The sequence below is a fragment of the Neoarius graeffei genome, chromosome 14 (genome assembly GCF_027579695.1).
Source record: "Neoarius graeffei isolate fNeoGra1 chromosome 14, fNeoGra1.pri, whole genome shotgun sequence".
Taxonomy (NCBI): Eukaryota; Metazoa; Chordata; class Actinopteri; order Siluriformes; family Ariidae; genus Neoarius; species Neoarius graeffei.
Genome location: NC_083582.1, coordinates 24743283 through 24762333, shown reverse-complemented (window position 1 = coordinate 24762333; position 19051 = coordinate 24743283). Strand labels below are relative to the sequence as shown.

Here is a 19051-nt window from a genome sequence, read left to right as displayed (position 1 = left end):
TTTTTGTGGATATGTCCATATAATATAGTTTATCTTCTCATGTTGAAAAATGCACATTCACCACTTGAAGATAAACTTCATATCTTAGCACAACTGTGTAATATCCTCTCTATACGTATATTGGCCCAAAGGTTCTTATATTATAAACATCTGAATTTCTGAATCTTCTGTTTTCCAGGAACACCAGAGTTTATGGCTCCAGAGATGTATGAGGAAAAATATGATGAGGCTGTCGACGTGTACGCATTTGGGATGTGCATCTTAGAGATGACTACATCAGAATACCCGTACTCAGAATGCCAAAACGCAGCACAAATCTACCGCAAAGTCACAAGTGTAAGTTTAGAATCATGTTATTCATTAGATTTTTGAGTTTTCTTTCAAAAACAGCAGCAACAGGTAATGTATTGAGGAGTTGGATTGTATTTTGTACCCCTTCCTTTGGTGTTCATGTATGCCATGTGTGACCCAACATGAACAAGTTTTACATAAGCGCCATATGCATGTCCATCTGGAAGTCTTTATCTAGACCAACTATGGGAGGCCCCATGTAGCTCCAAACTTTAACCCAGCATGGAGAAGGACAGTAAACATTCCTCTCTCTCTCTCTCTCTCTCTCTCTCTCTCTCTCTCTTCTTTTTTCCTTGTGTCCTCATTTCCTCTCATTTCCTTGAAAGCTCTCCAAAGATTGACCTTGAGCACAGACTTAATTCTTGTGGATGGAGTTGATTAGATCTGCCATGGACTCTGGAATGTCCCCTGCATCGATCCCATCATTACACGGGTGTTTTTGAAAACACACTGCAGGCATCTCTCGGGATTATGTAACTATTAAAAAAAAATCAAAATACAGAGAGAGAGAGATTCACAAACTGTCACCAAACAACTTGTTTGTCAGCGATAAATTGAACGGCCATTCTACGTGCACATGAAAAACAACAAAAGCCTTCTTCTTTTTATTCGAGAAGCCTTGCTATTAAAATAAATTTCTCTATAAATATGCCTCCTTAGCAGTAGTGAACCATTACTATTGGAGCTGGGACTTCAGCTCAGGTAAAACTTAGCCAGACGCAACAGGGCAAAGGATTTTGCAAGGGATTAGCGGCAGGCTGCCAGGTAGCTCCTTTGTGTGTTGATGTTGTCTATGTTAATTTTAAAAGTAATTAAGTAAATTATATAAGGAAATGACTATTTAAGTGAAAAATACTGTGGCGAGTGTGCGTGGAAGAAGAGTCTGGAGACAAAAATCTTAGTTTCTCGGTCATTAGCCTGTGCTCTCTTGATAGCACTGGCTTGACTGCTTTATTAGCATTCGCTAACACTACTGATGAACACTACACAGACTAGAAGATGATTGCGTTTTCTAAGGTATCCAACATCACTGTGGAACTTTATTCCCAATTACATTTTTTCTTCTTTGGGGGGTCTGAACTTTGTTCTAATGTGCAATTACAATATTGATAAAATTCCTGTAAAACTTGCTTCTTACCATAAACAAATCCTGTTGGCCTGGTCACTGATATATAAACACAACTTTAGCCCACAAAGATTTTATATTTGGAACAATAAGCATATTTTATCTAAACATAGATCACTCTTTTTAAAGCATTGGTTTGATAACAATATCATTTTAGTTAATCAACTCTTCAATCAAGATGGTCATCTTTATTCCTATTCTGAGTTTCTTCTTAAATATGGTATCCCTGTCACCCCGAAGGACTTTTCTGTTGTTTTTGATGCCATCCCTGCGGGCATAATTTATTTATTTAGAGGCCTTAAGGGTCAGTTATATGACCCTGTTGTGCATGACGTTGCTGAGACTAATGTTGGAAGAAGTTGCTTTTCAAATCATAAGAATTCAAACAAAACAATCCGTCAACTTTTCCAACAAGAAATCACCACTGCGCCACCTTCTTTATCATTCTGGTCTAGTTATGTAGCGGACATTTGCTGGGATAAAGTGTGGCTGCTACCACATAAATTCTGCTTGACTAATAAGGTCAGAGAGACTTCTTTTAAGTTGATACATAGGTTTTACCCAACCAACCACTATTTACAGAAACTTAAAAAAGATATTGATGTAAACTGCACCTTTTGTAGGGATCACAGAGAAACACTTGAACACTTATTTTGGTCATGCTCTCATACAAAGACATTTTGGTCTAAACTATCAAGATATATTATAGATTCTGTCTACCCTGATTTTGCTTTGAAATGGGAAAATGTACTCTTTGGTTTTGTTACTCAAGACAGGAATGCCACTTCTGAGTTTTACTTAATTAACCTCATTATCATTTTAGCCAAACATTATATACACAAGTCAAAATTTCAAAATGTTAAGCCAACCTTTATTGAATTCTCCATTTATGTAAATCATTATATAGCGTCCATCTCTTGTTCTCTTAATAAGAAAGCTGTGAAGTCTTATTCCCTTTTTGTGCTGTACAACGCATTCATGTAATTTTATTTATTTTCCTGTTTCTGTTGCTGTTTATTTGTTTTTCTACTATTATTTCCATGCCATAACCCCTGGCAGACTGATATATATATATATATATATATATATATATATATATATATATATATATATATATATATATATATTTTTTTTTAATACAAAATATATGCAATGATATTTGACAATAAAAAAAAAAGACTAGAAGGTGACTGGTCCCTCCCACTATAAATCAAAATCTGATTGGTTAAGTCATCTGTCACTTCCCACATATACATACACTGCCGGCCATCTGTCCTGGCAATGAAGTCCTAACCAGTAAGTGAGCCAGCCCTAAACTCTTCTCAGCCTAGAAACAACAAACAAAAATTCTCATTGGATGACTCGATTTTAATGTTTTCAGGACAGTAACCCTTTCATTTCTGAAGCAAATTTGATAGAAAATGAGGTCAAATTAGAATCAGAAGAAAATAATTATAATGAAAGCATGGAAGCAATTAAAGAATGAAAGAAATTAAATATAACATTTGAAATGCTGATATATTTGGGCATTCTCTGAAGGCCTAGAAGACCCTGACGAGTCCCCTCCGCTCCTTAGAGAATTCGATAGAGCCTGTTTTTAGCAAACTGCATCTCTATGATTGCTTGGTTCATTTAAAATGGCCTTATTACTGTACTAATTTATTACAACAGCACATCACATTTAGCATATTTCCAAGGAGGATTTATTGTCATATACACTGCACTGGAGGGCGGCACGGTGGTGTAGCAGTTAGTGCTGTCGCCTCACAGCAAGAAGGTCCGGGTTCAAGCCCCGTGGCCGGCGAGGGCCTTTCTGTGCGGAGTTTGCATGTTCTCCCCGTGTCCGCGTGGGTTTCCTCTGGGTGCTCCGGTTTCCCCCACAGTCCAAAGGCATACGGTTAGGCTAATTGGTGGCTCTAAATTGACCATAGGTGTGAGTGTGAATGGTTGTTTGTGTCTATGTGTCAGCCCTGTGATGACCTGGCGACTTGTCCAGGGTGTACCCCGCCTTTCGCCCGTAGTCAGCTGGGATAGGCTCCAGCTTGCCTGCGACCCTGTAGAACAGGATAAAGCGGCTAGAGATAATGAGATGAGATGAGATGAGAAAATAATTATAATGAAAGCATGGAAGCAATTAAAGAATGAAAGAAATTAAATATAACATTTGAAATGCTGATATATTTGGGCATTCTCTGAAGGCCTAGAAGACCCTGACGAGTCCCCTCCGCTCCTTAGAGAATTCGATAGAGCCTGTTTTTAGCAAACTGCATCTCTATGATTGCTTGGTTCATTTAAAATGGCCTTATTACTGTACTAATTTATTACAACAGCACATCACATTTAGCATATTTCTAAGGAGGATTTATTGTTATATACACTGCACTGGAGGGCGGCATGGTGGTGTAGTGGTTAGTGCTGTCGCCTCACAGCAAGAAGGTCCGGGTTCAAGCCCCGTGGCCGGCGAGGGCCTTTCTGTGCGGAGTTTGCATGTTCTCCCCGTGTCCACGTGGGTTTCCTCTGGGTGCTCCGGTTTCCCCCACAGTCCAAAGGCATACGGTTAGGCTAATTGGTGGCTCTAAATTGACCATAGGTGTGAGTGTGAATGGTTGTTTGTGTCTATGTGTCAGCCCTGTGATGACCTGGTGACTTGTCCAGGGTGTACCCTGCCTTTCACCCGTAGTCAGCTGGGATAGGCTCCAGCTTGCCTGTGACCCTGTAGAACAGGATAAAGCAGCTAGAGATAATGAGATGACACTGCACTGGTTGTTTTGGCTCAGTGCTCCAGACATTGGATTTACAAATCAAATAGTAACAATAAGTTGAAGTGCAGAATGTCAGCTTTAATTTGAGGGAAGTAAATCAAATGCTCTTGAATTATAGCTGACATTCTGCCCATTAGTAATGGTTTTATTTCAAATGCAGTACTGGGCCAAAAGACCAAAACAATCTCCAATGTTTCACTGTCCAAATACTTACAGCGTACACTTTTAACCATGTTGGAAAAGTTACAGCATACATAAATCAATCATCTCATATTACACCACTGGCTAGTGGCCTAATGGTAGCGTGTCCGCCTCTCGATCGGGAGCTTGTGAGTTCTATTCACGGTCGGGTCATACCAAAGACCATCATAAAAATGGTACCTACTACCATCTGGCAAGGCACACTGCAATACAGATGCGAGCGGGGAGTTAAACTCTCATGGTTACCAGAGGACTAGCCCCCCACTGTAACCCTAGCTATAGGCAAGAGGCCGAGGGCTGCAGAAACGGAGATCGGCGCCGCCCGATGCGCCACATGGCACAGGAAGGACTTTAACTTAACTCATATTACACCATCCACTGACATAAATGGGACATCAACTTATTGAACACAGAGCTCTTTCTGATGGTTTACATCTTCATGCATGTGTCTGTGGCAATGCACTGGTTTAAAAACAAAGGACATTATAAAGAGAGTGTGTTATCCAGGCCCGGGGTGGTACAGTGTGAACAACACAACTAAAGTGGAAACGCTATCTGCAGTGATCCATGAATACAGTGCTTCATGAAATGGCATGCTCTGCAGAGGCTCCGCAAACATCATGGGGCCGTAGGGAAAGGGTGTGAAGTGATGACTTAGCAACAGTGCTCCTTTAAGCTGAGTGGCAGGATAACTGCATCACTGCACGTGTTCAGTGCAGAGCCTCATGGGAAGCATGAGGAACAAGTTGAATTCTGTAATGATCCGAGAACGTTTTACAGGAAGGTGTTAATCCCGTTTATTCCACTGTGCTGTTGAATGCTTGACTGTGATTGGTCAGGAGGTGTTGATTAATTTTCTGGAACAGCAGCTCTGTAATGACAACTGCACTTCAAATCACAGGTTGAGATTAATGAACTTCCTATAATACGTTATCGTTTCTATAGAAACAGTTCGTTATAGTGGACATGTCACATAAAAATGTGTGTTAATGTTAAAGTGGTGAGATTTTCTGACAGCAGAAGTTTATTTAGCATTTGTGAGAGGAGTTGCCAGTGTCAGCACTTGTAACAGTCAAAGTATCAGTAACTGTAGATTTAACAATCAGAGATTGTTAAATATACAGTAGAAATTAATTTGTATAATTTTGAAACAATTTTCCTTGGGCTAGTTATTTTGATGAATTCATCTATTAATGAGGATGGGAGTAGACTGTTATTTGATATATTGATCTTAGATTTTAAAACAGATCTTAACCAAAGATATTGAAGGTATTATGCTTTCCCAACATTGTATTTCTCTTCCAATTGTTGGAAAATTATGAGTTTGTTGTTCTGAAAAAGGTGCTGGAGATATGTGATTTCAGCTTGTTTCCATTAATTGAAGTTAAGAGGTTTTTTTTTTGTTCAGTAGAAAGTCCAGGTTATGCCATATTGGGGTGTACTTACAGGATTCCAGAGAAGATTTAAAGATTGTATTGATTTTCCACCAAGTGGTTAAAGTTGTTGAGATTAGTGGGTTATTAAAACAATTATGGTGTTTTATTGTAGTGTTAAGGAATGGTAAATCAGATATGGCGATATCTTTGCAATCAGATTGTTCTATCTCTAACCATGATGTGTCATATTGGTTTGAGTGTATCTAGCTGGTAACATAACGTAGTTGATTTGCTAAAAAATAGTTTTGGAAGTTTGGTGCTTCTAGGCCTCCTTGAGATTTGTGTTTCTGTAAGGAGGCTAATTTAATTTGGGGTATTTTATTTTTCCAGTAAAATTTACTTATTATCGAATTAAGTGAGTTAAACCAGGTATTAGTGGGTTGGGTCAGGATCATAGCAAAGAGATGGTTTACTTTGGGTAGAATGACCATTTTTTTACAGTTGCTATTCTACCTATAAGGGAAATAGGTAAGTAAATAGGTAAGAAATAGGTAAGTGATTTAAGTCCTCTTCTATTTTTTAAATTAATGGAACAAAGTTTAAATTAAAGAGCTCTAACATTTTGGCAGAAATATTGACACCCAACTACCTAATGTTACCAGTAGGAATGGGGAAATGGGATACGGAATTCCAGTCATTCCCATTTATAGGGAGGACTGTTGATTTGGTCCAGTTTATAGCATAGTCAGAAATTTTAGAGAATCGACTTGGATGACTTCTCGCAAAGAAACTGAAGGGGTTGTAAGTAAAGCAGACCATCGTCCACATATAAACTCATTTTATGATGGGTTTTAAGAGTTTGAATTCCCTTGATATTGTTGTTTTGACGAATTGCAGCAGCCAAGGGTTCAATAAACAAGGCAAAAAGGGATGGAGACAATGGACACCCTTGTCAGGTTCCTCTATACAGTCTGAAACTCTGTGATGCTAATCCATTAGTGACCACTGTAGCCATTGGTGAGCTGTACAGAATTCTAATACATTGAGTAAAGGATTCTCCAAAGCCGAATTTATTTAGTGTTCCAAATAGAAAATTCCAATTTACTCGGTCAAATGCCATCTCTGCATCCAGAGACACAATGATAGTTTTCAGGCTATTTTGTTTAGATAAGTGGACTAAGTTAAATAATCTACGCATATTGTTTGATGAGTGTCTTCCTTTAATGAGTCCAGTTTGATCTGGATGAATAAGTGATGGAATTATGGTTTCCAATGTAGTGGCTAGTGCTTTACTAATGATTATTAAGTCAGAATTGATCAAAAGATTGATAGTGGATGGTAGCTGGAGCAAAGCGTTGGGTGTTTATCGGGTTTTAGGAGAAGGGAAATGAGGGCTGTATTCATGTGTTCTGGGATTGTTGAGCTATGCTTAATATAAAGAACCATTCTAAAGAACAGTAGTGAGATTGTACCCCAGAAGTGTTTATATAATTTGGTGGGGAAGCCGTCAGGACCAGGAGCTTTATTATTAGGCATCTTATTGAGTGCTATGTAAAGTTCATTAAGTGTTAATGGTGCATCTAAATCATCAACTTGTGCCTTATTAAGCCGGGGTAGATCTATGTTACTGAGAAAAGAATTGATATCTATTAAATTGGATTATTTATCAGGGGTGTATAATTTGGTGTAAAATTCATGAAACGTGTTGTTTGTCTCTTCTGGAGTTTGTATAGTTAACCCCGTTGAGTTCTTTATTGCCGGTACAAATTATTTCTCTTTATTATGTTTGAGTTGGTTTGCCAGGTATTTAATGATTTCCTGGCGCAAATATCACTGTGTCTTGATTTTAGCTTCAAGGTCCTTCTCTAGTTTCTGTTCCTGTTTTTTTTAATGTAGAATATGATATTATTTTTCCTCTCAATAGTACCTTAGCTGTTTCCCATAATTCAATGGGTGACATTTCTGGGGGTGGCGGCATGGTGGGTGTAGTGGTTAACACTGTTGCCTCACAGCAAGAAGGTTCTGGGTTCAAGCCCAGTGGCTGATGGGGGCCTTTCTGTGTGGAGTTTGCATGTTCTCTCCGTGTTTGCGTGGGTTTCCTCCGGGTGCTCCGGTTTCCCCCACAGTCCAAAGGCATACGGTTAGGTTAATTGGTGGCTCTAAATTGACCATAGATGTGAATGTGAGTGTGAATGGTTGTTTGTCTCCATGTGTCAGCCCTGCGATGATCTGGCGACTTGTCCAGGATGTACCCTGTCTCTCACCCATAGTCAGCTGGGATAGGCTCCAGCTTGCCTGCGACCCTGCACAGGATAAGCGGTTACAGATAATGGATGGATGGATGGATGGGAATTTCTGGGGAATCATTTATTTCCATGAAAGCTGTCCATTCTTTTACAAAAAAAGAGATAAATTCAGAATCTTTGAGCAGAGAAGTGTTAAATCTCCATCTGCTAATGGGTTGTTTGGGTTGTTTAGTATTTAAGTTAAATGATACTGGGGCGTGGTCACTGATCACTATTGTATGTATTTTGGTGTCTGAAATATCTGCTGTAATAGATTTACTGGTAAAAAAAAAGTCAATACAAGAAAATGATTGATGAGGAGGTGAAAAGTGTGAGTATTCTTTTATTAATGGATTATTCAACCGCCAAATGTCACAAAGACCGAAGTCACTCATATATTGTTTTAATGTTTCCGTAGAGTGCCAGCTTCTGGATTTAGCAGTAGGGGATGACCTATCCAAAGTATAATCAATAACTGTATTGAAATCCTCACCAATTATGATTTTAGAATCCAATAAAGTAAACAGTACATTGAAAAATGTATGAAAAAAAGTAGGGGCATCAGTGTTGGGTTCATATATGCTTGCGATAGTGAAATTATTGTTATTAATGGAGACGTTAATGATGATATATCATCCGTCCGGATCAGTAATAGTATTACAATGAATTAAAGATCCTGTTTTGCTAATCAAGATTGACACCCCTCTTTTCTTAGAACTGTACATTGACAAGTATATTTGTGTAGATTGTGGAGTTTTTAATATCTGATTTTCTATTTCTGTTAAGTGAGTTTCTTGTAGGCGGCACGGTGGTGTAGTGGTTAGCACTGTTGCCTCACAGCAAGAAGATCCTGGGTTTGAGCCCAACGGCCAGCGAGGGCCTTTCTGTGTGGAGTTTGCATGTTCTCCCCGTGTCCGCGTGGGTTTCCTCCGGGTGCTCCGGTTTCCCCCACAGTCCAAAGACATGCAGGTTAGGTTAACTGGTGACTCTAAATTGACCGTAGGTGTGAATGTGAGTGTGAATAGTTGTTTGTCTCTGTGTCAGCCCTGCGATAACCTGGTGACTTGTCCAGGGTGTACCCCACCTCTCACCCATAGTCAGCTGGGATAGGCTCCAGCTTGCCTGCGACCCTGTAGGACAGGATAAGTGGCTACAGATAATGGATGGATGGATTGATGGAGTTTTTTGTATGAGACATACATCTGCTTGTCATTTTGTCAAATGATTTAAGATTTTTGTGCTCCTTGTCTGTGAAATAATTCCCCGGATATTCCAGGTCACAAATTTAAGTGATGCATATTAGGAGCAAATTTACCTTTATGTGATACTAAAAAGTGTTTGTAAGCACTGATCATATGTTGTTGATGTAATTGTAATAGTTTATAGTGGGGATATGACGTGCCCTTGAATGGCATTAAACATGTTATACTTGGAGCTGACCAAGAGGAAGAAAGAGAGATAGAGGTATACACAAAGGTGCCGCTATAAAGCAGGTCTACTGTTATAATTTGGTTGTTTCCCTCATAGTTTTTAGGTCTCCCATTTACACAAATTCCCCATGCTAACTCTAACATGTATACATGAACAAACAATAGACAAAGATAAACCATAAACACAAATGGGATAGGCAAAGTTAGAAAGTGAGAGAGAGAATGATGTCGAGAAAAAGAAGGAGACAGTGTTTGTAAAGTACTAAATAGAAGTAGCATTAATTATTAAGGGGACAGCAGGGTGTTCATTTACAGATATATGTCATATTAGCATGTAAAGTTATAGTATTGTTTCAGGGTAAAGCCAGGTGGTAACATTTCAGTTGCAGTAGAGATTTCCATTGAAACAGAGCTTGTCCACCATCAGTATAGCTCGTTTTCCTTGCTCTCGGAACTACTTCATTATCGGGAAAAGTTTTTTCGTTCTTTCCTGGATTTCTTTTGGAAACTGATCATTCATCCCATATTTAGTTCCTTTCAGCATCTTTCCTTTACTCTTAACAAATTCTTTCTGTTTGTAATGCTCAAATTTCCTGATGACTTAGTCAAGGCTTGGACATTTTTATAAAATAGTCAGCTGTACCCCAATGCCTTATAGCTGCTGCATTTATACAGTAGGTTCAGAAAGTATTCACACCTCTTCACTTTTTGCACGCTTATATTAATATAATCCATCCATCCTTCTATTATCCATAAGCACTTATCATGTGCAGGGTCCCAGGCAAGCTGGAGCCTATCCCAACTGACTGTGGGCGAGAGGCGGGGTATACCCTGGACAATCACAGGGCTGACACATAGAGACAAGCAACAATTCACACTCACACCTATGGTGAATTTAGAGCTACCAATTAGCCAAACCGCATGTCTTTGGACTGTGGGGAAAACCCAGAGGAAACCCATGCAGACATGGGGAGAACATGCAAACTCCACACAGAAAGGTCCTCATTGGCCACTGGACTCGAACCCAGAACCTTCTTGCTGTGAGTCACCAGTGCTAACCGCTACACCACTGTGCCACCCTCCAAAACAAAAAGTTTTTGAAAAGTGTTTGTCAAGGTATTAAAGATCAAAAACTGAAATGTTCCTTTTCGACACCTCCTGTTTTATGCCAATCAGCCAATCCCTTGACAGCAGCACAATGCATACAGATACAAATCAAGAGCTTCAGTTAATGTTCATTTCAAACATCAGAATGGGAAAAATTGTGATCTCTGTGACTTTCACTGTGGCATGGGTGTTGGATTGAGCCAGATGGAATGGTTTGAGTATTTCAGAAACTGCTGATCTCCTGGGGTTTTCACACACAACAGTCTCTAGAGTTTACACAGAAGGGTGCAAAAAACAAAAAAACATTGAGACCACTGAGATTTTTGCCCATTCTGCAAAGCAAAACTGCTCTAACTCCTTTAAGTTAGATGGTTTGTGTTGGTGTACAGAAATCTTCAAGTTATGCCACAGATTCTCAATTGGATTGAGGTCTGGGCTTTGACTAGACCATTCCAAGACATTGAAATGTTTCCCTTTAAACCACTCCAGTATAGCTTTAGCAGTATGTTTAGGGTCATTGTCCTGCTGGAACATGAACCTTCACGCCAATCTCAAACCTCTGGCCGACTCAAACAGGTTTTCCTCCAGAATTGCCATGTACGGTATTTAGTGCCATCCATCTTTCCTTCAGTCCTGACCAGCTTTCCTGTCCCTGCAGATGAAAAATATCCCCACAGCATGATGCTGCCACCACCATGCTTCACTGTAGGAATGGTGTTCTCAGGGTGTTGGGTTTGCGCCACACATGGTGTTTCCCATGATGGCCAAAAAGATCAATTTTAGTCTCATTTGACCAGAGAATCTTTTTCCATGTGTTTGGGGAATCTGCCACATGCTGTTGGGCAAACTCCAACTGTGTTTTCTTAATTTTTTCTTTAAGCAGTGGCTTTTTTCTGGCCACTCTTCCATAAAGCCCTGCTCTGTGGAGTGTACGGCTTAAAGTGGTTCTATAGACAGATACTCCCATCTCTGCTGTGGAGCTTTGCAGCTCCTTCAGTGTTATCTTTGGTGTCTTTGTTGCATCTCTGATTAATGCCCTCCTTGCCCGGTCTATGAGTTTTGGTGGGGGGCCTTCTCTTGTCAGGTTTGTAGTGGTGCCATATTCTTTCCATTTTGCTTTAATGGATTTAATGGTGCTCCCTGGGATATTTTTTTTATAACCCAACCCTGATCTACTGTATACTTCTCCACAACTTTGTCTCGGACCTGTTTGGTGTGCTCCTTGGTTTTCATGTTGCTTGCTTAGTAGTATTGCAGAGTCAAGGTCCTTCCAGAACAGGTTGATTTATACAGACATCATGTGACAGATCATGTGACAGTTTGATTGCACACAGGTGGATCTTAATCAACTAATTATGTGACTTATAAAGTGAATTGGTTGGACCAGCTCTTATTTAGGGGTTTCATATGAAAGGGGGTGATTACCTATGCACGCTCCAGATTTCTGTGTTTTTCATCTTAATTATTGTTTGTGTCACAATAAAACATTTTGCACCTTTAAAGTGGTAGGCATGTTGTGTAAATCAGATGGTGTTAACCCTCCAAAAATGCATTTTAATTCCAGCTTGTAATGCAACAAAACAGGACAAACACCAAGGGGAATGAATACTTTTGCAAGACACTGTACTCCTTTGTAAAAGGCCTGACAGGCACTTCAAGCACTATGAGACCTCATCTGGTTTTATGAGGCAAAAATACATCTAGCAAAACCAGGTACTGCTAATCAACAGGTTAATACAATCCTTATAGTGAAGTATGGTGGTGGCAGCATCATGCTACTGGGATTGCTTATGAGCAGCATTAACAGGAAGACTGGTCAGAATTGAAGGACGGATGAATGGTGCCAAATATAGAAAGGTCCTTGAAGTGAACTTGCATCACAGTGCATACAACCTTAGACTAGGGTGAAGGTAAGGCTTTCAGTACGACAGTGACCCAAAGTATATCGTCAAGATAACACTGGAGTAGCTTCAGGACAAATCTTTTCATGTCCCTGAGTGGCTCAGACTTTACCCCATAGAACATCTGTGGAGAGACTTGAAGATAGCAGTTCACACACTTCGCCATGCAATCTGATTGACCTTAAAGAGGATCCACCAGGAAGAAATGTGAGAAACTGCTCAAATCCAGGTTCGCAAAGCTTGTAGCGACTTACCCAGGAAAACATAAATAACCCCGGCTTAGCTAAGTGAGAGTTCATGTTTTGATTTGTAATAAATTTGCAAACATTTCTTATAATTTGTTTGCGAGTTGTCATTCTAGATTATTTTGTGTACACTGAGGGCCAAGAAGTCAGTTTAATCCATTTGAAATTAAATCAATACAATGAACTGCAATAAATAAATTAAATCTTAAGGGGTCTGAATACTTTCTGCATTCTATTTATTACATTGACTTAAAATTGATAATTGGTTTATACGCATGTGTTAGTAACAGGCTTGATCTTAATACAACTCTCCAGCTCACATCAGAGCAGCTGTTATACAAGTTTAGAAAGCAAGTTTGCTCGACTGACCATCAGTGTGTAACTCCTGTGTTGTGCTTCTGACTGATCACCACTGTTCCCCAACAACAATCACTAATCACCACTGTTTGTCCCATCCTCTCAGCTCCTCGTTTAAAAAAAACCCCTCAAAAACAAAAAAACACCTCTCTTTTTGGAAATATCACATTTTATATGAACTAAAAGTAAGTAAACATTTTCCTTCATGGTTTCTTTGTGTCTGTGTTCTTCACATAAACATTTATTATGCCCTGCAAAGGCGTAAAACTTTCGTTCATATAGTTCCACAACCAAAGATAATGTATTTCTTAAAGAAAGAAGTTATTTAAGAAGTAAATGATAACCTATTACTTTCTATCCTAATTTTTAGTATTAAAATGCAGGTGATTATAGGAAATTGCATGCGCTGATTGGTTGAGAAATTCAGCGCAATTCAGACTATTTCTCGATAATCACCAAAATGGCAGCCAATCGCATCATCACTGTAAATGAGGAAGAATTACAAATTATGAAAGAAAATGCTGTTCCTCAAAGCATTAAGATGCTATGAAGTTTGGACTAAAACAAAACGAAGTATTTTATACCAGTATAGATAAGTGACACAAGTCTGCACCGCGCCGTTATTACATTTGCATGCCACTGTTGAAGTTTGAAATGAGTTATTTTTTAAATATGATTTTAATTTTTTTAAATAATCACCTGTGTATTTATACTAAAACAATTATCCACCTCAAGCTCAGTGAATATCAGTGAATAATAACCTTGACTTCGTCTCAGTTATTATTTAAACAATATTGGCTGACGTTGAGTTGTATACCAGATAATAACATTATTATACATACAGGACACTTTTTTGATGGAATAAAAACATGTATTCTATATCCTTCTAGCGAGTTTCATTCATTTGGTTTTATATGGTAGCATACAATATTGTTAGTATATCGCTTATCCTACATATATTACACCACTCTACCCAATGGAGAATGAGCATGCAATATTGTTATAATATTGCACGTTGTTAAGACATGACGTCACACATCAGAGCACATGCGAAGATCCAATGATAAAACTTGTCTTCTGCGCATGCGCAGAATCATTTCTTTGTTGGCCAGGAAAGAGAGAAAACAAGGCTAATCTAATGCTAGGTTTAAGTACTAAATAAATAAACTGAAACTAATGATGCACTGGACACCCGAAAGGCTACCCAAACTTTATTATATATTCTTCATGCATATTTACAAGAGAAAAACCTACCAACAGACATCAAAAAACTGGAAAAGAGACACGTCGGAGATGTAAAACTTCCATGCTAGCGAGTGACTGTGACAGTTTGTAAACAAACATGGCTGCAAGATTTGCTTCATTAAAAGCGGAAGATTTTGAGAGAATTTTGGCTGCCAGGTCGCTCCGTTGTGTGTGTGTGTATATTGAACTAGTCAAAGATGAGTTCAATATCATGCTAGCTGAATGGAATATATCTGATACACCACTCAAAGCCAGCCAATATAATTTAAAAATTACATTGCAGGTGTTTAGCAGACGTTCTTATCCAGAGCAACATATGACATACCCAGAGCAGCCTGGGGAGCAGTCGGGGGTTAGGCGCCTTGCTCAAGGGCAATTTAGTAATTCCTGCTGATCCAGGGAATCAAAACAATGACCTTTTGGTCCCAACGCTGCTTCTCTAATCATTAGGCCATGGCCTTCCCCATGAAAATACACAAAGGCAATGACCTACAAACATGTTAAGCCATTTTTATACTAATTAATACATTTAGTGATGAATTCTGATGAACAGCACAATTGTAGGAGTTTAACATGATCTGCATTAAGGGTTTAAGTCACCTGGGGACTAATGCCACTATCATGAGCTGTTTTTATTGAAACGACTACATTTCCAAACTGATACATTTCTACATTTAACAAATTTAAGAATTCACAGTGTATCATTAGCTAAACTTTAAATTACATGAGTACAGAATGATGTGATACTGAAAGTGCAAGTGGAGAAAAAGATGTCCTTTTTGTTAATAACTGAAGAGATTTTGGGTTACAATAACCAGCCTTCGGTAAATACTTTCTGGGTCTATAATAAGTACATTACATGAGTGTGATACACCATGTAACCTCATGACATATTGTATAACTGTAAAGAGAAATAAAAAACAAAATAAAACAGTGCTCTGAAGGTTTTGTGCTTTGCATTGCATGATTTGATGGTAGTTATTGGAAATTTTATATTTGAACTCTCATATTTAACCCCACTGTCACATTAAGTCACCTGTTATGTCACTTTATTGATCTGTTTTCCTCAAACATTTGATGTGTGCTTCTTTTATTTGATGTGTCTCAGGGCATGAAACCAGACAGCTTCTACAAAGTGAAAGCACCCGAGCTAAAAGAGATTATAGAAGGATGCATACGGATGAACAAAGATGAAAGGTAACGCATGTTTTTCTACCCTGCCATCGGGTATTTTTTAGTTCAAAATAATTTTCCATGATGTATTTTTAATAGTTGGAGAGTGAATGATTATACTGTTTGCCTGGCACCGTTTGAGACATTTCTTTATTCAAGCTAATCACTAATTAATGAGGTTATTTTAAAATATGGATTGTCATTGTACAATTTAATTAGCATGATTCATTTGCTTATACTCTCTGCATCCAACATTTCCCAGTGAAGATAATAATCTTTGTGTCTAACAAAAGAGCTTTAATTAAATTTGTCATATAATTTTTCCACATAAATTAAATCCTTGTTATTTTGCAGCATCTCTAGTGTTCAGGCTCCAAACAACCTCTCCTTTGTCAAGAAGAATAGCCTGCTTTAGACAAATAGCTTTCCAATGAAATAAAATAATGTCTGTCAATTCCCATTCATCTTCATGGGCAGATACACCATTCAAGACCTGCTGGAGCACATATTCTTCCAAGAGCACAATGGTGTGCACGTGGAGCTGGCAGAAGAGGATGACATGGAGAAGTCCAGCCTGAAGCTTTGGCTGCGCATGGATGGCACCAAGAAGCTCCATGGCAAGTACAAAGACAACAATGCTATCGAGTTCCTGTTTGAGCTCTACAAGGACGTGCCTGAAGAGGTGGCACAGGAGATGGTGAGTGGATGTCAGGAAATCAGAGCAACAAAGTTAGAAATGCATGTCCTTGTGTTTGATGACATTGTGGCTAAATGTTGCTGAAATATTGGATGCTGCAGTGACTGGATTCTGGCAAATAGCCACAAAGAAAAGGCAAAAATAAAACCATTAAAGGTTTTATTTAATCTTTGTAATTTTGCCTAAACTATCTTCCTGTAAAGATTATGAACATAGTGATACAGTGTCACCAAGTTAACAACTTTGCTGCTAGATTTGGCAATTGTTTAGAAGAAGAAGAAGAGCAACTTTACTCATCACACGTACACTTGCAAAATTCCCCTCTGCATTTAATCCATCTGAAGCAGTGAACACACACACGCACACACATATCAGCAGTGAGTACACACACATACCTAGGGCAGTGCATAGGAAGCAGTTGGGGGTTATGTGCCTCGCTCAAGGACACCTCCGCCTAAGGCCGCCCCATGTTAACCTAACCAAATGTCTTTGAATGTCTTTGCATGTTTTAGACCTCTTTATTTCAAAAAAGAGAATAGTGACCACCTATTAGAATAGAAAAATTGACGTCACAAGTGCTTGAGTTGACAGAGCAGGTTCAGTTGACTCACCACTAGTCTGTAAAACCTGATTGAGTTATACTTGCCCGATGCTTCCGACAACCAAATCACTGATTACCATTATTTCCCAACAAGCAATCACTAATCACCATTGTTTCTTAATAACTACAGTAATCATGGTTCACCATTGCTGCTAAAAAGGATAAACCAACATGAAGACCAGATAGCTGTCTATAGGAGAAAAGCAAGACATTTTGAAGCTGAGAAAAGAGTGAAAATGGATCAGAGCCATTGCACAAGTACTGAGCATAGCCAATACAACAATTTAAATGTCTTAAATAAGTAAGAAACCACTGGTGTACTAATAACCAGACATAAAACAGGTTGACCAAGGAAAACAATGGCGGTTGATGACAGAAATATTGCAAGAGCTGTGAAGAATTACCCAAAACAACAGTCAGTGACATCACCAACAATTCCACAGTGCAGGGATGAAGGTATCGCAATCCACCATTTTGAAGAAGACTTTGAGAGCAGAAATGTAGATGCCATACCACAAGACGCAAATCACTCATCAGCAGTAAGAATCAGAAGGCCAGACTGGAATTTGCAAAGAAATACAGAGATAAGACACAAAAGTTCTGGAACCAAGATTAGCCTCTACCAGAGAGATGGAAAGGCCAGAGTGTGGAGAAGGAAAATATCTGCTCATGATCCAGAACATAAAAGCTCAGTGGTCAATCATGGTGGAGGTTGTGTCTTATCTTGGGCTTAGATGGCTGCTTCTGGAATGGTCTCATCAACCTTTACTGATGACATAACTCATGATAGTAGCAGCAGAATGAATTCAGACGTGTACAGAAAATTCAGTTTGCGAATTTACAGAGAAATGCATCCAATCTAACTAAGAGGAACTTCATCAAACAGCAAGACAAGGACCCAAAACACACTGCAAACACAGCAAAGGACTACTAGTACTTTCCGAGGGAACATGTTTTCATATGCAAATTATGGTGATGTTTCAGTGAATATGCAAGTTAGTCTATGGCATCATCTGGTAACTTCTAGAAAAGGTTTGAGCATGCATTAGCTACTTTCCCCTGAAAGTAAGGGGGAAGCCATGGCCTACTGGTTAGTGAAGCAGCTTTGGGACCAAAAGATTGCTGGTTTGAGTCCCTAGACCAGCAGGAATCACTGAAGTGCCCTTGAGTAAGGCACCTAACCCCCAACTGCTGCTCAGGGTATGTTGTACGTTACTCTGGATAAGAGTGTCTGCTAGATGCGATTAATGTAATGCAACATAAAAGAGTTGGTAGCAATGGGTAAAACACTCCATCTGCCGAAAATTGTTAGCTAAGAGTGATTTCCTGGGGGCGTCGTGGCTCAGGTGGTTAAGGCGCTATACCATGAATGCGGGCGACCCGGGTTCGATTCCGGCCTGAGGTCATTTCCCGATCCCTTCCCGTCTCTCTCTCTCCTGCTCATTTCCTGTCTCTACACTGTCCTATCCAATAAAGGTGCAAAAAGCCCAAAAAAATATCTTTAAAAAAAAAAAAAAGAGTGATTTCCATACTTTGATAGCTGTGGAAGACAGCTTTGTTATACCCATTTAATAAGGACTCGTATTTGTCTCAGACTGGGATGTTTGATAAAAAATAGGTTCTGTTTTCAATGGTCTCTGGAATATTGTATTAGTGACCCAGAGGGTCTGTTTGTCTTCGCTGAGTGGTAACTCTTCCTGTGTTAATGAAGAGACACTTCTTGAACCCTTTAACTCTAAGATCCAAATGCCATTAGATTAGATTAGATTAGATTAGATTCGATTAGATTCGATTAGATAGAACTTTATTGATCCCTCAATTACGTTCATTATGTCTTATATTAGATATGGTTAGTTTTTTCTTTTTTTATCAGGCATCTAGTTTTAGGTTCGTTTACCTGACATGTTTTGACGTACGTAACTGTCGTCTTCCTCAGAGTGTCACCGGATGTTGTTGGTGATGCATCTTATCAGCTGATGTTTCCGAAGGCGTGACCTTCCTGTCTAGTTTGACAGGTAGGTCACGTCTTCTGCTGTCCATTCGTCCCCTGCAAGATGGCACTCCAGGTATGGGAGAGCATGTATGTCGAAACATGTCAGGTAAACAAACCTAAAACTAGATGTCTGATAAAAAAAGAAAAAACTAACCATATTTATTGATCCTTTTGGGTGGGTTCCCTCAGGGAAATTAAGAT

General features: G+C 39.1%; 1 protein-coding gene across 3 annotated transcripts in view; it reads left to right on the top strand.

Annotated features, from left to right (window-relative positions):
* wnk4a (WNK lysine deficient protein kinase 4a) overlaps positions 1 to 19051 on the top strand; it is a 123555-nt gene that overhangs the window by 60224 nt on the left and 44280 nt on the right. For all 3 annotated transcript variants that reach the window (XM_060939455.1, XM_060939454.1, XM_060939456.1), the window contains 3 exons: positions 179 to 336; positions 15495 to 15583; positions 16037 to 16256. In XM_060939455.1, coding sequence (XP_060795438.1) covers positions 179 to 336; positions 15495 to 15583; positions 16037 to 16256 — 467 coding nt within the window. The remainder of the gene's footprint in view (positions 1 to 178; positions 337 to 15494; positions 15584 to 16036; positions 16257 to 19051) is intronic.